The sequence below is a fragment of the Ruditapes philippinarum genome, unplaced genomic scaffold, assembly GCF_026571515.1.
Source record: "Ruditapes philippinarum isolate M1 unplaced genomic scaffold, ASM2657151v2 ctg945_1_1_1_1, whole genome shotgun sequence".
Classification (NCBI taxonomy): domain Eukaryota; kingdom Metazoa; phylum Mollusca; class Bivalvia; order Venerida; family Veneridae; genus Ruditapes; species Ruditapes philippinarum.
The window spans coordinates 183,109-206,754 of record NW_026856211.1 but is presented as its reverse complement, the minus strand read 5'-3'; the positions used below and the strand labels follow the sequence as shown (position 1 = coordinate 206,754).

The 23,646-nt window shown below is 33.0% G+C and overlaps 1 protein-coding gene across 1 annotated transcript; it reads right to left on the bottom strand.

Moving 5' to 3' along the window:
• Positions 1-6,845: 6,845 nt before the first annotated feature.
• On the bottom strand, positions 6,846-20,132 carry LOC132745802 (coiled-coil domain-containing protein 103-like). Its single transcript, XM_060734784.1, has 4 exons — positions 20,008-20,132; positions 14,500-14,687; positions 13,906-14,047; positions 6,846-7,341 (listed from the first exon to the last, which is right to left on the bottom strand). Exons 2-4 carry the CDS (start codon positions 14,685-14,687, stop codon positions 6,937-6,939), a joined length of 735 nt encoding a protein of 244 aa, XP_060590767.1. The 5' UTR covers positions 20,008-20,132; the 3' UTR covers positions 6,846-6,936.
• Between the last annotated feature and the right edge of the window lie 3,514 nt (positions 20,133-23,646).

Below are 23,646 nucleotides of genomic sequence, written 5' to 3'. Positions count from 1 at the left end.
AAAAGTATTCATAATTATTATAAGTAATTCCATTTCATTGTTTTTTTATTTAATACTAGTATTTTATTTACTCTTCACCTGCTGGAACTAAAAGTTATTGGTCTAAATTGCCAACAATAATAGAGCCAGGCCAGTCTGCACTACCGCACGGTCTGACCAGGGCAGCTTGATTTTTTGTATTTCGATCCTGAAATCCCTTACATATTGAATGGAATGTTCCTGTTTCACAGCTGGGCAAGTCCATTTAACAAATTCAGCAGGTTGTGGGTTGAAATTTAATTTTGGAAATCCTGTCTTGTGTGACAATCATGTTAATACTCAATATCATTTGTTGTTGATGTTGTTTTTTGACAATCCCAATGTTACAAATGTTGTGTTTATTTTTTTTGCAATACATTTCGAAGATATCATTTTAATTATGTACATGTATAATCAAAAACCATTTGTTAATAATATTAATTTTCTATTATTTGTTAAACATGTTTGTAGTTTTTTATCATTTTAAAAGATTTTTTGAACGAACATGTTACTTAGAACTGTTAAGGGGCCTAGTTTTATAGGTCCTACTGTAGTGTATCTATATTTCTCTAGTGTTAAATTTTAAAGGGACTCTGCTGGGGTTTTTTTTGACATATTTGTTTTGAAATTATTTTTTCAAGATTAATGTACCTTTTGATGTAGATCTAGATTAATAACTTGTGTGCAAAATTTCAGATCATTTGCTCACTCTGTTTTTCCAGAATAATTATTGTAATTGTGAAAAATGACCAAAGAATTTAGAGTGTATTTTTTGCACTAATTGAACTAAGACTAGGACAAAAAATAAGATTTTCAATTTATTTCTGAGTATATTTCTTAACTATTTTTTTGTGTATCTTCCTGTTTTAAGTGTCCCAGCAGTTTTGTTAGAAATTCAAATTTTATTTATTAGGCTTTAAGACCTCAGTGGAGTTCCTTATATAACTTAAATTCATGGAAATGTAAAGTAACAATAAACGAAAGGTAACTTAGTGCAGGTTTATATACAGTTAAAGAAAGGAATTTATGAACATTTTGTGAGGGAATTAATCAAAATCTATTATTTAAATCAAATGTATTTTTTGAAACTTTTTTTTTTAATTTATACATGGCATGAACAAAATACTCAAGAAGTCAGACTAAAATTACAGTCATTTACAATGTCACATATTTAATAGCAATTTTAACTGTATAATTATGATATTAATATTATCTTTTTACACAGCTGCCGGCAATTTATGAACTGATTTACATTTTTCCTTGAACAAAAAGTTTTTTGCTGTATATTTGTTGTTAACAAGATTTTTGATGGATTTATGACCATGTTTAAATGGTTGTTTACAATATAACCCTCACCTATCAGTTTGTGTTATATAAACTTAATACCATTTAAAATGGGCCATATAACCTGTCAAAAATTTTTATAACATAATATTCAGTGAGTAAGCCATTTAAATACTTTGTAGGTTGTGAAAATTTAAACTAAGTATTAAGAAAAAAAACACAACATAATGTTATTCAAATGAGATTTAATAAATGTTGTTATTTATGTATATTTCATCATCAATTTGTTCAATACACAATCATTGTATTCCTTCATTGATTATTTCACTGATTAATCATTTGAATTTTTCAATGATTAATCAGTGTACAATCACTTTGAATATTTCAATGATTCTTTCAATGATAAATCAGTTGATTCTTTCACTGATTAATCATTTGAATTTTTCAATGATTAATCAGTGTACAATCATTTTGATTTTTTCAATTATTCTTTCAATGATTAATCAGTTGAAGTTTTCAGTGTACTATCATTTTTATTCTTTCAATGATTAATCATTTGATTCTTTCACTGATTTATCATTTGATTCTTTCATTAATTTCTTTTAATGATTGATCAGTTGCAATTTTCAGTGTATAATCATTTTGATTCTTTCAATTTATTAATGGAAATGAGACTTTATAACAAAAGAAAAGAACCAAAGGAGATTTGAAAGTGGTAAATTTTTTTAACCTGACAAATCACATTTTGTATATCCTATTCCATACCAGTATTCATAACATTTCAATCATTATTAAGCATTTATATTTACTTTACATTAATGTGTAATATAATTATGTGAAAATATTGTATATATTATATATTAAAGTTGATATTTTTTACTAAAATTTTACATAGATATTAATCAAAACACGGTTGTACAATATAATGAACTTGTTGACATTTTGTTAATGGCTTTGTTACTTAATGTTTGTAGATGTGAATATAGAATGTAGGGTAGAACTAACATGAAAAATGTAGCTTACATTTTCTGATCTCTGACATATATTATTATTGGCCAGGTTGACATTGGCCTGTTTTGGAATTAAAATGGAATGCATATTGGCCCTGTTGATATTGGCCTCTTTAGGAATTTATATTGTCCCTGTTATTTAGCCTTTTAGGAATTTAAATGGAATTCATATATTGGCCTTGTGGACATTGTGGGCTCGCCCAATTCAGGAATTTACATCGTCCATTTTCATAAATTTACATGGATTTCATATAACCCTGTTGATATTGGCCTCCTTGAACCAAAATTGAATACATATGTATTAATTATACTGGTCCCATTGATATTGGCCTCAAGGAATTTGAATGGAATATAATATATGTACCAGTTTATATTGGACTTATTGATAATTGTCTTTTCTGGGAATATGCATTGGCATAATTAATACTCTATATATGTAATTAATGCAGATTTTTCTTTTATATTTCTCTTTGAAAACAAGTTATTTCTTTCTTATAACTAAGACATGAAAATTGCATCATAAATTTTAATGTTTTTTTTATTTATATAATCAAGAAGGATTGTTAATTGTACAAAATAAATTTAAATATACCAATTATTACCTCCCCTGGTCAATATATTGAGGGTCATTTCTAATATATTGTATGCCTAAGATAAGATAGAAAAAATCTCTCATAATTCTATCATCTTCATGAAAACTGACTTTTTTCTTTAATATATTGGTGCTGTAATAGTATATTCATTCATATGTATAAAAGAATTTGACAATTTATCTGGACCTGCTTTTTTTCCATATTTTGTTAATTATATTATATAGAATATTGACCCCCAAAATGGCTGCCACTGTTGGCAAGGGAGGTAAATATTGTAGATATTGGGAACTAACTTTATAACCTATACTTACAGAGCAAACCCAAATTATATTTTATTATATTTTAATTTATTCAGATTACATGGAATCTATTTTTAGAATTTTCCAATGACAATTTAGGTAAAAATAGTTTGTTGTTACTCAACCATGACTTTATACCAGATGTTTTCCTACTTATTTGTATATTTCTATATATTTTCTAAGATCTGACAATCTGTAACCAATCAAAATTATTGTTACTTATACATTTTTTTGTGTGTTTACAAATTTTAAACTGACCAATCAAAACATTCCTTACATATTTTATGTATATTTTGTTTTGCAATTATCCAATGAAATTGCATTTATTTTTATTGTACATATCATGTTATTACATGCTCACTTACATTGTAAATAGTTTCTTTTTTTCTATAATAAACTTAACAGGTTTACAATTTCTTTCGAAATCCATACTCAAAAGACTGTTATTATAGTTATTTTTTAGAAAATGCATAATATATATATAAATCTTTATCACTTGTTGTTTTTATTGTGTCCAGAGAGTTGTAGATTACTTGTATAAGGATCTTACATTGACTGCAGGTACAGACCGCAATATCTAGCTTGAGGTAACTGTTTACGGCGGTAACGAGGCTCTGCAGAGTTTCCGCTCAACAGTTTACCCTGAGTGCAATATTCATGACTGTATTGAGCCAATACTACTGACAGCCGGTGCTTGGTTCTTTTTCTTGCATATGACATATTAATCATAATTCAGAAAGAAATCAAGAAAATTGATATTTTCATTTTGCACTTTTTGTGTCGCCTTGAAAAGGTGACATATAGGGGTTACTTTTGTCAGCAGCGTCTGTGTTGGCGTCGTTGTCCGCGTCCCTTAAGCTTGTCCGGAGCATAACTCAGTCACTATAAGTCTGATTGACTTCAAACTTGGTATGCATGCTTCTTTCAATAACCCGAAGTGCAGTGCACAAGGACCAGTACTCTGCAGTTCTTAATTTTTGAGTTATTGCCCTTTGTTAATTTTCATACTTTTTGTCCAGGCCATTTCTCCTTAACTATGAAAGCGATGGACTTGAAACTTCAATAGGATAATAAGTCTCATTAAGAAGTGCATTGCACAAAAACCAGTACTCTGCACATCTTATTTTTTGAGTTATTGCCCTTTGTTAATTTTCATACTTTATTTTTGTCCGGGCCATTTCTCCTAATGTATAAAAAGCCATGGACTTGAAACTTCATATGATGATAGGTCTCATTAAGAAGAAGTGCAGTGCACAAGAACTGGTACTCTGCATTTCTTATTTTTTTGAGTTATTGCCCTTTGTTTATTTTCATACTTTAATTTTTGTCCGGGCCATTTCTCCTTAAGTATAAAAGCTATGGACTTGAAACTTCATAGGATGGTAGATCTCATTAAGAAGAAGAAGTGCAGTGCACCAGAATCGGTACTCTGCATTTCTTAAATTTTGAGTGATGGCCCTTTGTTAATTTTCATACTTAATTTTTGTCCAGGCCATTTCTCCGAAAGTATAAAAGTTATGAACTTGAAACTTCATAGGATGATAGATCTCATTAAGAAAAAGTGCAGTGCATAAGAACTGATACTCTGCATTTCTTATTTTTGAGTTATTGCCCTTTGTTGATTTTCTTACTTTATTTTTGTCCTGGTCATTTCTCCTCAAGTATGAAAGCTATGGACTTGAAACATCATAGAATGATAGATCTTATTGATAAGAAGTGCAGTGCACTTATTTTTTTAGTTATTGCCCTTTGTTATTTTTCATATTTCATTTTTGTCCTGGCCATTTCTCCTTAACTACATTGTTCACAAGGCGACACATCCGACTCGCGGAGTTCTAGTTTCTTGTAGTAGTGTATGAATTTACAACTTCATTCATAATGCCAAAATGACATCATTCTAAGAAGGCAATTTTTTCATGACATAATTTAAAGCATGCGACTTGTCTAACATGACGGGTGTAGGACAGGTTTTTCTAGAACCGGCATAAACAGCAGATAATCTTGTCTGATATGCAAGAAAACAAGCTGTTTTTACAGGACACAACATGTTTGTATGAACAGAACATACATTTTACTAGGAATGAAAATGAATTATATACAAGAAATAAAGAGTATATATAGATATATTGGTGTATCGCTGATATTTGTTATCCAACATCGATGCATCGTCAATATGCTTTGCTAAAAATCAATGACAGCTCTAGGTACATCAGATTATTATACCTCATGTTTACAAACTTTTTACTATATAACCTTATGTGACATCACATGGTGTTATTTCAATCTATCATCCTATAAATGAATATCACCTGGTCAATCATTTTTTGCAATATTCCTCAGGGGCATGTAATCTATATAGACTTAAGAAAATGCAATGTTCTAGTTCTCTCCCCTGTTAATAATCAATCCTGAGTAAAAATGCAGTGGTGAAAAATTTCACATTAAAATGTTGATTCTGTAAAAAGCACTTGTCTCTCAGGGTAAGTGTTTATAAGCAGCCCTTGAACTGAAATAATAACCTCGACTCTACCTAAGAGTGAAATTTACACCAACACCAACCCTAAACAGGGCTTCCATTAAGTTAAAAAATTTGGAAGTCAGAGAGACAACAAAATGACTGACACTGGAAGTCACATCATATTAGTAAAGAAGAAAAAGGAGTATGTTTTGGAAGTCACAAGTGAAAAGCACCAAATAAATGACTCCAAAACTTCCACTAATGGAAGCCCTGCCAAGAACTTAATATAATGAAGCCACTTTACAAGTTACAAGCAGTGAAGTTAATTGTTTAATGTATGATTTGAATATTAAGAACTAGGTTGGAATTCAAACCCTCAAGTTTTCAGTACAATAAAGCAGACACTTGCACTACCATTATGTCACCACAGTGGTCCAGAGCTTTATTTATTTTAGAATTTTAAAGTTTTAATGTCTTTGACTTCAAAACACAAAAGACACAACTGGTTATAATTATTCAAATTTATTTCATGAAATGTACCAAATTGTAGCACATTCAGCTGATATTTCTATCAGTCCCTGCACAGTTAAATCAATAACAGGCAATCTTATACTGTCATTCATTATAATGGCCTTAACATCAAAAAACGAGAATTTTATCATCTAAGAAATATTTCATTTTGGTGCATTTACCCAAATTTCTTCAAACATTACATATGGTTCCGAAAAGGTGATGTACACACATTGTTCCATAAACAATCACTGCCAAGTTATGCAAAAGTATCATGCAATTTGTCATTTTGTAGTGATAAACTGATAAGTCTGTTCTGAGATCACAATTGAAACCTGTTTGGTATACAATGCTGAAGTATTTACCAGTACCTAATTACACAATGCATTGGTACAAATTTTTCCGTCAAATGGAGTTCTGGTTTTTATACTCCTGAAAACACCCTTTTTCTATATGAAACAAAATCAAAATAATGCTAGATATAGATTTTTCAGGCTTTCTGACATTTTTTCAACTTGCACACAGGTCAAGGCATGGTGCTGTGTTTTTGCTCTTTTCATTGTAATAAATGTCACCTGCCTTACATGTTATAAAAGGTGGTAAACATTGTAAGTATATTCATACGCTCAATATTGTGAATTGTATGTATTATTGTTATTCAAAATACATGTAAATGTCTATAATTCTTTTATTTCCAGTTGAACTTTGTTCGCTCATATGGCCCATGAAAATTAATTTCAAGAGATATGTATTTTTGTTAGAAATTACTTTTTTATTCCATAAAGTTTTTCAATACTAGCCAATGATGACCCTATATCTGCCACACTGTCGTCAGTTTCTTCTGTTTTAGAGTTTCTTATTTTTTCAAACAACTCATTGATATCCTCTTTTTCTTTTTTACTTAAAAAATCCAGTGTTAACTTGAAACGGTTTGTTTCTGCCAGTTTTTCAAGAATTTTCAACACTTCACAAACATCCTGGTCTTTTAATTCACAATTTAAACAATGTGCAAACTCCCCGAGTAAACCAAACCCTATTTCTGGTTTGAATATTTTACCGAGTCTTTCTCCGCCAAGTTCAAGCAGGTAGGAATATTGCTGAGAAGTTTCTTTGTTGAGTTTCCTCCATTCTCGTATAAAGGTCTGTCCTGATGTAGGGTACACTGTTTCCTAGAAAAAGAAGAAAAGAATGCTTATGGAAAAACATTTTATCACAACAATAATCGTCATCATAAAAATTAAACCTGATGAAAAAACGTGTCAAAGCACCACCATGTCGCCACTTCATTGTACTTAAGTTTTTATTAAAGTGGCATTATATCCATCTAAGTTTAAATGGTGGTAGAACAGGTAAAAGTAAAAATAACTTTACATTTTGCTATAATTGTGATAAACTTTATATTTGACTATGCAAAATTAGTAAATAATCCACATGACCCACAGACATTTCTATAAATATCGTTCACAATGTATTTGAAGAGTTCTGTTTTTTTAAGAATGGGACAGTCTTTTTAAAATTTAGGTAGTTTTTATATTCAATTCTAAACGTTTTTAATTATCAAGCATTGTTAATCAACATTATAACTGACAATATTTTAAAATATATCAAAATCTGAACATAAAGTCACTTTAAAATTATCTTGGTAATCCAATCTACAGGACCATTTTAACTCCTTGAAAAATATTTCTCAATTTCTGAAATGACATGGACACCACATTGTCACTTACTACTTTTGTCCAAAAAATTACATTTGTAAGGGACCAATTAAATGATGATATATTATAATTCATAAGCATAAAATGATATCAATGGAAACAACTCTAGCACAGTACTTTTTATGCATTTATCACAGTAACAGAACATCTTATACATCTATATAAAGGCTTATTGTCTCTTTATCAGTAATACTGAGGTTTTTTTTTTGTAGCTTCATTATTTAAGTAATAGAAAGAGCACTGAAACACGAGGCTATCTGATTTGTACGAGGGGGCGTAGCCCCCTGAGTATAAATCAGATTGCCGAGTGTTTTGGTGTTCTTTCTCTTTTGTATCATAGTCAAACATAAAACACGTTCCCTGTTGTCACAATTTTAAACCCCGGAAAAAAGTAACCAATGACCGAGCATCTGAATATGATATTTCTGCCGCTTTCCCTTTCTCTGCCGTCACAATATGTAAACCCCAGTGTAGTATCATCGTACATGATGAACTTGAGCTGACCTATGTATAATGCTTGTTTGCGCATGCTCCGTATTTTCTAGTAAATCTAAGATCACATGTTAAGGGTTCACAGAATAAATTTATATCTTGTGCTGAACACTCGTCGTGTTTTACTTTACTTCATTGTATAAACGCACTTGATTTAATATCTATTAATTATTGTTCATGAATAAACGAACATTACAACATGGTGTCAGAGTAAAAACGTTTAATAAATAACCTGGACATACGATAAAAAAAAATTGGAATATTTATCTAAACAAAATAAAGTTACACAATTACATTAATATTTGAAAACAAAATGGAATTATCTGGATTGTCAGTGCCCCAAATGGACTGGGAATCTTCGAATTTACCTGAAGCTTATAATAAATTCGAACGTCACGCAAAACTAATGTTTACAGGACCTTTGAAGAAAAAGTCTGAAGAAGAACAAGTTTCTGACTTTCTATTATGGATTGGTGATAAAGGGCGGGATATCCACTGCACGTGGAAAGATATTTCTGAAGACGATGCCAAAAAGATCGACACGTTCTACAGAAAATTCAGAACTTATGTGCAACCTAAGCTCAATCCAATATTTGCTAGATATAAATTCTACAACCAAACACAGGGAGAAGAAACCATCGATTCGTTCTTGACAAAATTACAAATCTGTGCACGAGACTGCAGTTTTGCAAACGCAGACGAAATGATACGGGACCGTATTGTATTTGGCACAAATTCTTCTAAGGTTCGAGAAAAGCTAATCAACGAAGGTGCAGAATTGACCTTAGATAAAGCTGTACAAATCGCTCAAAATATGGAATATTCCAAACAGCAATTGAGTTCAATGGCATCTGCGGCGGACAAGGACGTTCACCACGTGGCGAGACCTAGAAAACGTTTAATCCGAAGGCGGGAAAAGCCACAAGACAGGGACGAGAAAATGACCTGTTCTAGATGCGGGACAACACATCAAGAGGGCAAAACGTGTCCAGCAAAGGGGAAAACGTGCAGGAAATGTGGCAAACTGAATCATTTCCAGAAAATATGTAAATCACGTAATACTGTGAACAATATAAATTGTGAGTCGGACTTATCGAGTGACGATCAGGATTTTTATGTATGCATGGTAAATGATTTCATTACTTCTCGACCTGATTGCGCAATGGTTCAACTCCAAATTGGCCGAAAGTCCGCCCCTGTAAATTTCAAAATAGATACAGGTTCTCAATGTAACTTGATACCTCAGGAAATGCTCAAGAAACTAGATTTCAAAGGCCCCTTGCTACCCTCTGATGATAGGTTATCTTCCTACACTAAAGACCCTATCCCAGTTTATGGAAGGTCAACTTTCCCTGTAAGTTCAAGGATAAGGAAATCATTGCATGTTTTCATGTAGTAGGCAGTAAATCTCCAGCATTATTAAGCTTACAGACTTCAATAGATCTGAGATTGATAAAACTGACCTATGCTATAGAAAAACAACCGGTCACGTTAGATAAACAAAAAATCTTGACTGATTACAATGACGTATTTAAAGGCATTGGTTTATTCCCAGGTACATGCAGTTTACATTTAAAACCAAAAGCTATACCTGTAATTTAACCACCCAGGCGTGTACCTGTAGCTTTACAGGACAGTTTAAAAAATGAGTTGAAGTCTATGGAGGATAAAGGAATTATCCAAAAGGTTACTAGACCGACTGACTGGGTCAATTCATTAGTCTGTGTGGAAAAACCCAGCACTGGAAAGCTGAGGGTGTGCTTAGATCCTAAAGCACTAAATGACAATATCATGAGACCACACTACCCTATAAGGACTATAGAAGACGTGACAAACCAATTGACAGGTGCTAAGTACTTCAGTGTATTAGACGCAACGAAAGGTTATTGGTCGATAAAATTGACGGACGAATCCTCATATTTGACGACATTTAATAGTCCCTTCGGTAGATACAGATATTTGCGGCTTCCTATGGGTATCAAAAGTTCCCAAGACATATTTTGTCAAAAAATCGACGAATTCTTCGAGGACGTGACGGGCGTGACGTCAATAGTAGACGATCTTCTTGTGTACGGAAGGACTATCGAAGAGCACGATGCAAACCTGACACATGTTTTGGACCGAGCACGTGAAAAGGGTATTAGGTTTAACCCAGACAAATGTGTTATCGGCTCTCAGGAAGTTAAATACTTTGGTCACGTACTGACAGCTGACGGTCTTAAGCCCGATCCTGAAAAATCAGGGCAATTGTAGAAATGAAAGCCCCAGAAAATAAGTCAGAGTTAGAAACTATTCTTGGCATGATCACGTATCTGTCAAAATTTGATTCAAAATTGGCAGAAATGGTAAGCCCTATGCGTGACTTGTTGAAAAAAGACATTGAGTTTATATGGGACAGTGCGCAAATTGACGCCTTTGAAAAGGTTAAAGTCACAATTACTAAGGCACCAGTCTTGGCATACTATGACCCGAAAAAGCCTGTCACATTGCAAGTCGACTCGAGTGCACGTGGTTTAGGTTGCACGTGTTTACAGGACGGCAAGCCCATTGCATTTGCATCAAAGACATTGACCCCTACAGAGAGAGGTTATGCTCAAATAGAAAAAGAGACATTAGCTATACTTCATGGTCTTCAACGTTTCAAGCAATACTGTTACGCAAGACATACTAAAGTTGAATCTGATTGCAAACCTGTAGTTTCAGTTATGAAAAAAGAAATATGTCGGGCCACCCCCAGACTTCAACGTCTCTTATTACAGATTCAACAGTTCGACATAGAGGTCGTACATGTTAGCGGGAAAAGCATTCCCGTAGCGGATACATTATCCCGTCATTTTGTCAAGGACACGTATCCAGAATTGTCTGACGGACTTGACGTGCATGTGCACACGGTTATTAATAGTTTACCGGTTAGCGACGGAAAATTACAAGACCTCAGACTTTCCACACAGCAAGACAGTCAGTTTCAGACACTGAAACAAACAATTATTGACGGCTGGCCTGAATCTAGGCATGAGTGCCCGAATTCCATATTAGAATTTTGGAATCATCGGGATGAACTCTCGACTGTAAATGACATAATTTTCCGTGGTCAAACATTGGTCATTCCAAGTTCATTGCGAAATGAAATGATTAACGCTGTTCATATAGGTCATATGGGAGTGACTAAAACGCTGAACAGGGCCAAGGATATTATGTTCTGGCCAGGCATGGTCAAACAGGTCACAGACCACGTGTTAGCATGCCCTTTATGCCTAACACACAGAGCATCAAATGTGAAGGAACCATTAAATCCCCACATTGTGCCCCAAAGACCCTGGCAACATATTGCCGCCGACTTATTCACGCTTGACGGACGTGATTACCTTATAACTGCGGACGTCTACAGTAATTACTTCGAAGTCGATGCATTGCCAGAAACAAAAAGTAAAACTGTTATTAGAAAATTAACAATGCATATGTCTCGCTATGGTCAAGTAGAAACATTGAAAAGCGATAACGGGCCACAGTTTAGCTCAGAAGAATTTCAAAAATTTGCTTCTGATTGGAATTTTAAACATGTAACATCTTCACCTGGATATAGTCAATCCAATGGTTTCATAGAAAAAATGGTCTCAATAGCCAAAAAATCAATGAAAAAATGCCAGGAGACCAAAACAGACCCATATTTAGCATTTCTGGAATATCGTAACACACCTTTAAACTGCGGATATTCTCCCGCTAAACTGTTAATGGGCAGACGGTTAAAATCCATTTTGCCTTCAACTAATGAGCAATTGAAACCATCTTTCATTAACCACAAATCTGTAAGAAAATCTCTGCAAGAAAACAAGGTTACGCAAAAGAACTATTACGATAAAAGTTCGAGGTCACTTCCCCCGCTAAACAAAGATGACTCTTGCAGGGTGCAATTTTGGAAAACTTGGAAACCAGCCATAGTTCTAAAAAAAGAAAGGGAGAGATCATACAAAGTGCAAACTGAAGATGGCGCTATTTACCGCCGTAATCGCCGCTTCATAAACAAAACGCGGGAAAAGTTCCCTATCAATACAGAGTCCTTCCCTAATATCCTCCACCAAGGTCAAGATCCTCATGATATAATCTCAAACAAAGCACCTTCAAATGAAACAGGTATTTCCCAGAATATTCAAAATCCTATTAGCCATGAAACAAGGTCAGGCACAGGTTATCAGACGCGCAGTGGTCGAGTAGTAAAACCTAATAAACGTTACAATACCGATGAATGGAGCACTGTTAATTAATCATCCGGAATTGATAGACAGTATAATGTAAAAAAAAAAAGAGAGAGAGAGAGAACAGAAATAAAATAATAGTAATAATAATAATAAAAAAAAACTTTGTGACTTTAAGACTATTTAAATTGTTCTCTTCAGTATGTATATGCATTTTTAATCATCATAATTGTTTATTATCATATACAATTTTATTAACATGTGTTGCTTATTTTTTCTTTTAAAAACAGGGAGATGTAGTATCATCGTACATGATGAACTTGAGCTGACCTATGTATAATGCTTGTTTGCGCATGCTCCGTATTTTCTAGTAAATCTAAGATCACATGTTAAGGGTTCACAGAATAAATTTATATCTTGTGCTGAACACTCGTCGTGTTTTACTTTACTTCATTGTATAAACGCACTTGATTTAATATCTATTAATTATTGTTCATGAATAAACGAACATTACAACACCCAGCAAAAATGAGCCAATCAACGGGCTTGATGTGGAGTGCGGGTAACTGATACCCGCACTCCAGTTATCGCACTGTGCATGTATATGTATACGATTTAACTCTGACACTTTTTCAACAGAAAGGTCCCCAAACTATGATACAACAATTATTAAGTCACTAACTCCAAAAAATTAACAATCAGAACCATTATTTTATTACAACTTTCTCTAAAAACAACTTTTAAAGAACATTATGAAAACGTCTTTGAAAGCTTTAACGAATATTGTGCCAGCTATGCATTTATCTCTTTAAGACAGAATTTCTTATGATAAGAATTGATTTTTTTATCGATTAAATTTTCTTTGACATTGTGATATATTAAAATTCCAATTTGTTTCTCAGATGCACTTGCTGTCCTTGTAGGAGCAGAATGACAGTTCCTTATTAAATATGAACAAAAGAACAATAATCTAAAATATAGATGTATAAATGAATTTTTAAACATGTGGAAAAAGGTGGTTGAAATGACTGTTAAACAGCAAAATACAAATGAAAAAGTTGATCTTATCATTAAAGTAAATGTTTGATTATAAATTTGTGTCAGAATGCTGCAAATCTTATCACATTTTAATTCAGAATTCATTACAAATCACTTTGTAAAGATGTCCATTGACACCAACTATAACCATTTGAGACGATACGATAATTAAGACCATTCCACTATTAAGACCATTTTTCACCAGAACCACAAGCGGTCTCATTAGTGGGGTTCTACTGTAAATTAATTTTGAAATAATGTGAAGAAAATCAGCTGCAAATGATTACAGCCAAACCTTAGGAATATCTGCATGATCTGGCTTATTTGCTGTATCTTCTTTCTTTGATGCATGTACATTCCAGGGCTGGGTAAACTTCATATCTGTTAAACGGTCATCTTTCTCCAGAGGTTTCAGATGGGATGCCAAAACAATGTCTCTGAAATAAGTTTGAAAGTAATTAAATGTCAGTTAAGATACAATAATATTGAATTTGAAGAAGTTTTTGGCAAATTTACCTAATTTGAGGGAAACTGTTCAAACAAATATAATAATTTTGTATCAGAGTTAAGGATCACTTCCATTTATTGAAAAAATTGTTATCGCAAAGGTAAAAGTTGTACAAAAAGAGATTGACAAAATAAAAATAGAAAGTAAAAAGACAATGTAGACCCTAACACACTGATCTGTAAGCTGGAAAAAAGAAAGCAGTTACATTGTATTATATCGCCCCTTACTTAACGAGTGTTGGTGACTGGATATTTTTTACAGTATGCAAAATACATGTATGCCCATTACAGACTGATCAACTTTATTACAGACTGATCCACTTTATTACAGACTGATCCACTTTATTACAGACCGATCCATTTTAAAAGTTAATTTTTTTACCTAAATTCATCATAAGTTGCAACTTTTTGATGCACAGCCCTAAATTTAGCATCGTTTTCCCGCCAATATCTGGCGTCTGCTACAACTGCTTCATCCAACTCCTTCTCAAGCTTGCCAAAGTCAATCACCTTGTCATCATCGTGCGAAACCTTCTTTGGTTTTGATTCTTTTTCTTCCATTACTGACATCTGACAAAGAAATAGAAAATAACACTGACTGAACTTACATTTCTTGTTAAATACATGTACTGATGATGTAGTTAAAGACAAAGTATATTAAACTATTCAGTTTTTCAAATTTCAGTTTGATTTCTAAGTAAATATTGTTACTAAAAAAAGAGTACTGGTTTCGTAGCGGTTTCTAGACAGGAATAGCAGCTTTCTGGCTGTATATCATTTTCGTCCCGGTACGGTATATTTTTACAGACAAGGCATCTATGTTACTTTATCAAATCTAGCCGAGAGATGTTTGTTTTCTAGGCAACACAGTAGTACAAAGGTTTATATATATTGAAGATTTGCCTGTTCTTTAAAGTTACCTTAGAGAACTTGCTACATTAAAAGTTCCAAAATTTGAAAAAAATAATAAAAAAATACACATTTGGGATCAATTTATAAGATAAGTTCAAATGCTCATTCACAATAATTTTGTATTTTATTTTTAGGATAATTGGATCAAAAACCAACACAAATTAAGTATCAAAACATGTTTCGCTTTATTAAGCTTCCTCAGTTGATACATATATAACAAGAGCTGTCACAGGAGACAGCCAAGCTCGACTAATAAAATACTGGACGCAGTAAGGAGGACAAAACTATGAAAGAAAAATCAATTATGTATAATAATGTATTAAGTTATATTAAAAAAATAACATTTGTTAACATAAATTCCAAGATCAAGGGGAAATAATTCTAGAAATAGTCACGCTAGAGTTATGAACCTTGTCACACAACATGTGTGTTATGATAAGAAATATATATTTGAAGTTTGAAGTAGATACTTTAAAAAGTAAATAAGTTATAATATTTCTTAAAGAAAATCCTAAGCAGGGTTCTCACTAGGACTTTAAAACATGGAGTCCATGGACTCCCAACCCTGAAAAAGTTGGAGTCCAAAAGCGCGTCGCAATTAATGTTTACAGATTAGTAATTCAATGTTCACAATAGTGCTGATATTTTGAATCTTCTTGGGACTCCAAAGTTTATAGTTATTCAAAAGAAACTCTGAAATACATAGTATAATTATTGTTTTGTTGTTAATATTGAATTAAAATATTGTTGAAATATTTATTATGAAATTATTTCATTATAATGCATCAACACAGGGAAATCGTTTTTTTTCTCACTTTTATACCAAATCAAATTTTATTCTGGTTAAATAAGTCCACTCTAAAGACAAAAAGTTTATATTTGTGAAAAAAAAAACGTAAATGTGTACAGTATAGGCAGCGTTTAGCGGAATGAATAGGAAAATCGTGTACAGCTTCACACAGTGTGTAAGAGATTCATCCGATCGACAATTATTTTAGCAAATATCTTCAAAAGGGGGCAAATTGAAGATCGATATTTAAAGATTTAATGTTGATTAAATAATAAAGGAACAATTCATTCGCATGTTTGGCTTGGAAACAGAGAATTTTTGCGAAATTTTAGGGTTTCTGGCGAAAGTGAAATCGCCGATGCTCGGATCAATTTTCGGATAGAATCTAAATATCAAAGAAAAGCGTATGTGTATTTTTGTTTGTTGTCCTGGCATTTCGGCACAATATATTAAATTCTTAATACTCTTATATAAAGTTTTTGCAAGAATGAAACTAAAGCAAAATTGTGCCTAGAAAATGCCGAAAATATTCGACAATCATTCAAAATTACACTCATTTGTAATTTGAGAAAACAATCTTTACAGTAAACTTGCGGCGTAAATAGTCGATAATTTTATCCTTTTGTCGGTAAAATTTGCTAATTTCCAATCAACTGTTGATCAAAGATATAAAATTATCACCTCGTGTTATATTATCTGGTAATTAAATGTACTGTACAGCGCATGTATACATTGGTCTGATCACTATTGCGTGATAATGATCGGAAGCGTTATCGCTGATTGGCTAATCGCTTCACGGGTCGATGTGCATACATGTAGGACCGCCTACCTATAGACTGACACGCGCTGACGCATTTTGTGTATTTGTGGTTGTAAACAATCGGTAATGTTTATGCGTCCCCAGGCAAAATTAAGCGTACGTGGAATCCTTGCTCTGAAATATTTGCGTCCATCTGTAATAAACATGCGTACCGGGACGCCGAAATAAGCGTCCCCGAGAACCCTGCTAAGTTCAAAGAGAGATAAATCTGTAAATATTGATTCAAGAGTTATGAACATTGTCACATAAAATGTAATTGATGATAAGAAATAAGTATTTGAAGTTTGAGGTAGATACCTTTAAAACTAAAAAAAGTTATACCGTATAAGTGGTTTTTTCTGCGGTGACTTTATTTCTGCGTTTTCTGCGGTCAGTTTCAGCACCGCACAAATAAAAACCGCAGAATGTTTCTCCACATTTTGTTTTTTTAACGATATGTGTCCCGCATAATGACCTGTTTCCTCTAAAGTAATAACGACTAACGGATTATAACAGTTAGCGGGTCATCGAATTATATATAATTGCTTTCGGCTAAGTATGTAATATGTGCTTGTAAGGATGTATTTGTTGTTCATATGCAAATTTATGAACAAAGAAATTTAAACATCATAGTGTTTGCCTGTACGCTAGAGGTTTGTTTACCACTAAATCATTAAAACCATTTAAGCCCTTTACTGCTAAATAATCGTCGTATACATTAATTGTTGTCCGATTTACGATAAACTTCTATCTGTTTTATTAAATTAAAGATACTACCGGGGTATATTTTTCACACGTCATTTCACGCTGATCAAAAGATGCAAACTGTCTATTATTGTACATTATATTTGCTTGCAAACAAACAATATAATTGTTTGTAATTACCATATAGTTTTGCGGTGACAACGGTAAACAAAATTTTAATGCGAATGTGTACATGCAAATAAAATAGGTAAAGTAATGTGACTTAGACTGATAGGATCAGCCGCAGAATTTAAATCACGTTTTGTCCAAAGATTGTGCCGCAGAAATAAAGTCCGCAGACATAAAAACATGCCAAAATTTGGAAAAACCGCAGAATTTGGAGCCCGCAGAAAAAACCACTTATACGGTAGTAAAAAATAACATTTTTCTAGTAAAAAAATCTCAGTTGATGGGGAGATAATTCTTGCAATTTTGGTGCTAGAGTTATGAACCTTGTCACATAAGATATGGATGATGATAAGGTACATATATTTGAAGTATGAAGTTGATCCCTTTTGAAATAAATAAGTTACAGTAAAAAATAGTATTTTTTAAGGAAAATTCTAAGTTCAAGGGGAGATAAATCTGAAAATATTGGTGCTAGAGTTATGAACCTTGTCACATAAGATGGGGATGATGATAAGGTACATATATTTGAAGTATGAGGGTGATCCCTTAAGAAATAAATAAGTTACAGTAAAAAATAGTATTTTTAAGGTAAATTCTAAGTTCAAGGGGAGATAAATCTAAAAATATTGGTGCTAGAGTTATGAACCATGTCACATAAGATGTGGTTGATGATAAGGAACATATATTTGAAGTTTGAAGTTGATACCTTAAGAAATGACAAAGTTATAGTGAAAAATATTTTGCTGCACCAAAACTTTAATCTGAAAAATGGACGCGGACGTGGACGCCGACGCCGGGGCGAGTAGGACAGCTCTCCATATACTTCGTATAGTCGAGCTAAAAATGACGTAAACGTACAAAACAAACGTCTACGTTAATAGACGTTACATTTGGCGCGTAAAAGGAACGTGATAATATTACAATAAGTATTACAATAAAACATGTGCATATGTATGTATAAACGTAATTTTTTTTAAAAAAAACATAGCATATATAATTTTCGAAAAGAATTACATAAAATAACTGGATCAAAAGATACATATATTTTCATAGAGAAACTAGGCTAGTAAATAATTACAACAAGTATGGAAACAACAGTTACTTATGTGAAAGTTTAGAATTCGAAAAAAATGTGCTTTAATCACATGTTGAAAATTGTAAAAAAGGGAGATAATAATTTAGAAACATCGTTTTCAATCAGTATATTTTATAAAGCTATCAAATAAAATGAAAATGATCCATCTATTATCTATTCAAAATATGGTATTATGCTCAAAATCAATTTATGTTATATGAAATAATGTTATATGAAATAATGAAAAAGCATATGAATACATTACGAATATTATAATGTAGTATATAAATGTAACCACAGGTGCTAGTGGCATTGATTTGACCTAAAATGTGTTTGACCTTGTTATTTATAAAATAAAATATCAATATATTTAAAAAAAAATTAAAAAAAAAATTTTTTTTTCACTGTTATATTATTATAGACAAGGTATGCAACATTCAGGCACTAAGTCCTATGTGCCCGTATTTTAAGAAAAATTCTACATGTATAAGGTAATTCCTAAATCGGAAGTGTTCTCCCGCAACACGTGCTTGGTTCCCTGTTCCGCTCTTTGTCAATGTATGTGAAACGGAAGCCGGAGAATACTTCCGGTGGGAATTACCTTCTAAAAATATCGTCTACATGTAGGATATTTCTTTAAATACAGGCTCATAGGACTAAGTTCGACTCGTGGAGGATAAAACCATTTAAAAGTATGTAAAATCCAGTTGTTTGCATGTGAGTTCGACCCGTTTGATCTCTTTGTTGATGTATTTCAAGCGTAAATACCAGCTTACAATGTACATGTCATGACGGTCTCATCTTTCGGACCTGGGTGATTTCTTACTTTCGGGCTTTAAAACATTAACTAGCGGTTAATTGGGGATCTGTAAATAGTAAATTGTAATAGAAAAATAAATTGTGCACTGATTCCATGCAAAAATCCGACGATATTACCGCCCGGTGAAAAATTTTAACACAGATAACCGGCATACCCATAATTTTCGTACCTGAATGTTGCATACCTTGTCTATAATAATATAACTTTTTTTTTTTTTAATATATTGATATTTTATTGTATAAATAACAAGGTCAAACACATTTTAGGTCAAATCAATGCCACTAGCACCTGTGAATGTAACAATCAAAATTATGCGTGAATAAAGGGAGGTAATAAAATATCATCTTATGTATTTTATTTTTATAATTGTAGGTTAAGCAAAATTACACGGGTTTTTGGTATGTCGCTGCAGATGTGTTTATACCTGACTGTTTTAGTTCACTGATTCTCAGGAATTGTCAATTGACGGGAAGACACGAATCCATGAGAATTAGTCATAAGTTTGGATATACCCCACCCACTCACACAACTGTGGCGTCCTTATCAACGGAAAATATAACCACCTAAATGCCAATTTAATCAATCTGACAATAACAACAATAAAAATATTTCACAAATTACCTTGTTATATATTAAATGAAGTCACTTAAATATATTAAAATAGTCAAATACTGGATAAATCAAGTTATTTTGCAAACTTGCTCGGTATCCGCAAGTCAGAACAAATCCGAAGCAAAGTCGCTAAAATCAATCAGTTCCGTTCCATCCCGTTTTAAGACAATCTGTACAAACTCCTACGCAGTAGTCCCCCTTTGCTTAGCTGACTGCAATGTAATGTTGACAAATCTAAGAACGTATTTAAGTACGACTCCCAGTAAAAAAATGTTGAGTAATATTTATAATCAAAGTCCGTGATAATACGTTCTCATCTCTCTTCCCGTGTACTCTCCCTCTCTCAATAATGTAATATAAATCCGTGGACACCGAGATAATTTTGGACGGGCGCTGTCTGTAAGAAAAAAAAGTCTGTAAAATTAGTCAAACCGTTCACGCCGAATTAATTATTAGGCTACTTAATTAACGCTCCTGACTGCTTATAAAATATATATCTATGAACTTTGTAATCGTCGACTTTTAAACTTGACAGTCCTAAAGTCACAGAACAATATACGAATAATCCAACATATTGTTTATCAAATATTGGAAGGTGAATACATGTGTATTGTGTTTGAATATTTCCCTTGTATGTTCCTTTTTCATTTTCACATATCTAGATATTTGTATACATCGATACATGAAAAGCACACCTCTCACTTTTTTGGCATGACGGGCCTAGAAATATTTTCCGAGATTTGTGTATCATTTGATGTAAATAAGGATCAATCATCAATGACATATGAAAAGTACCAGATCATTCTTTCATCCCGTTTTTCCATAACAATCATTTTTATTGTGTAAAATGTTCGAAAAATGAAAAGTGCTGCTCACTATAGTCCGGCTAAAAACCGCCCAAAATAAAATCGATAAAAATCGATTTTAAATTTAATCCTGTATATTTTTTTTATCATCATGTTTCTTTCCATTTGGGCTATATATAATCGTAAGATATTCAAATTTTATGATGTGAGGCTCCTTGAATATATAACTATTTACATGTAGCTTAATTATTTCATAATATACATCATTATCATTATCGTCATTGTCGTTATCATCATCATCTTCTTCACAGACACCATCACAAACACCACCACCATCATCATCATTATTATCATTATTTTCGTTATCATCATCATCATCATCTTCACCGACACCATCACAAACACACACCCACCACCATCATCATCACCATCATCATTATTATCATCATTATCATCATCTTCACCGACACCATCACAAACACACCCCCCCCGATCATCTCCCATCAATCTTTATCCCCCAAAACCATCACAACAAAACCCCCCAGCATCTCATCAGTACACATGCTTTTCTCATTTTTTTTCCCCGAACCCATCAAAAACATACCCCTACAAATCACCTTTTTTCATAAATTGTTTTTTTATCATGATCATTATCTTCACCGACACCCATCACAAACTCCACCACAATCGTTATCATTATCGTTATCGTTATAAAGTTTTACATTAAGAGTACTGTAGAGATATGGTATCATGGCAGTGTCCAAGATGTCATTTGAAGAGTTAGAAATGATGTTCGTGTGTCATCCGGGGACATTATCGGAGGTTTCAGTGTCAACATCTAACAAGTCTCAATATGGCAAGAGGGCATGGACATTTTCTCCGGATAAAGATGTCCAGAACTAAACATGATTTAAAAAATAAATCCGACCTGCCCTACCTGTTCCTGGAGAACATGTTATCCTAACAACACATTTTATAGGCCTTGTCCGGGATTTTTTCTCATACCTGAGTAGCTCATATCGTATTTAACAATTAAAGATAGACATTGCTCTGGCTGTTGTTGGTTGTACGTCGCACCAACACAGTGCTGGTCATAAAATTATGGCGACTTTCCAGCTCTACTGGTGGAGGAAGACCTCAGGTTCCTCTTCGGTACATAAGTTCAGGACCGAACGAACACCTGAGTAGCCGTAATCTAGCTGGATAGCTTCCTCACATGACAGAATTCAAAGTCCTTGTCGAGATTCGAACCCAAAGAGACGTTAGCAACTCCTGAAGAATGTGAACCAAAAGTGAAAAACTAATTCAATAAGTCAATATTGATCTGACTAGGCTCAAAATATTTAACGAAATTCAATAAATCATATTGTCGTCTGACTATATTAATCGTACAACAAAAGTACAATGTAAGGTCAATGTGCTCCCAACGATTTGGATGACAAATTTGAAGGACAAATTTGAAGGACAAACATACCGGCTGTTGCTTGCCGTACAACATGTACTGGCTGCTGTATACGACATCAAATATAAAACTGATAACCCATCTGTTACAAAACGTTTTCCCATTTATTTATTTTGCGGTGAAAATATACTACAACAAGAACGGATCGATATTTATAAATAATATGACATTGATCGACCTTGGCCGGGATTGATTTTTTTCACTTTCATTCACGTATCAAGGATATATGATTAGGGGTTTCGGGAAAATACTCACATTGTTTTTGACAATCTTTTCGACCATTTTTACGTGCATCATGTGCGATGCCGTCCATAAAATTCATAGCCCAGGAATTCTGAATTCTGGCTTCACTGTAAGTCATTGCTTTGTACTGGTTGGTTCCATGAACGGATTCGAGAATGTTTCAATAAGCTTAATATAGCTTCCAACACAATCGAATTAAAATAGATATGTATAAACTAAACTGTACGTTAGTCAAACGGCATTTTATTTGCGATGTACATGTCTTTTTCGCTTTTCTTAGCGTTGATTATTAAAACAAGACCGAAATACAGTACATATATCATATGGTATCCGTTCTGTGCATTGTTACTATGATGTCCGAATTTTGACGGAAAGAGTCAAAAAGTTACGGTTGTGATATTCGGTACAGTGTATCAGTAATGAAAATATGTGAAAAATGAAAATTTACGCCGCCAAATGAGTTACTAATATGATCAATGTTTTGTATATGTAGCAAGTACAATACCTAGCATAATTATGCAAGTATATAACTATAGCTTATATATAGGCCAATTTATCATTTATTTGATATAGAAAACTTGCACAAATCTTAGACTTTCCCTTACACAAAGTAGAGTTAATTAATATTGCATTAAAAACGTGTTATTTCTTTTAAGGTTTTGTTCTTAGCCGGGTTGCTTCAGTGACATGCATAGCAACAAACCATCTTAATTCCCTTCGAAATATAGAGTAAATTTAAGCTGAATTCTTTAAGAACGTTTAAAAACGGCAGTTAAATGTTGCAGGCTTGGTTAGATTGAACCTGTTAATGGACGGTACTGCTCTACCGTCCACCCACCCCCGTCACCGACTTAAGCATCATAACCGCAGTATGAACACATCTGCGAATGTTTCTTAATCTCACCATGTTGGCGTATAACTTAAGCCGGTGCTTGGGGTGTGGACGGTAATATTTTATTACATAATTTTGTAAGCTTGACATATTTATAAACACAATTTTAGAAATTTTTAAAACATTTATTTAAGCATTTTATATTTACAATACACATTCACATGGGTTGAAGCAACATTATCTAGGGTCCTCCTTTAAAAGTCTATAATTAACATAATTAAGTAAACTTGTTTGGATTCTTAATT

Coding starts and splice junctions, on each gene's coding strand:
- LOC132745802 (XM_060734784.1), bottom strand. CDS start 14,687: ATGTCAGTAATGGAAGAAAAAGAATCAAAACCAAAGAAGGTTTCGCAC. Junction 14,048..14,499: donor GCAACTTATGATGAATTTAG/GTAAAAAAATTA, acceptor AACTTATTTCAG/AGACATTGTTTTGGCATCCC. Junction 7,342..13,905: donor ATCATGCAGATATTCCTAAG/GTTTGGCTGTAA, acceptor TTCTTTTTCTAG/GAAACAGTGTACCCTACATC.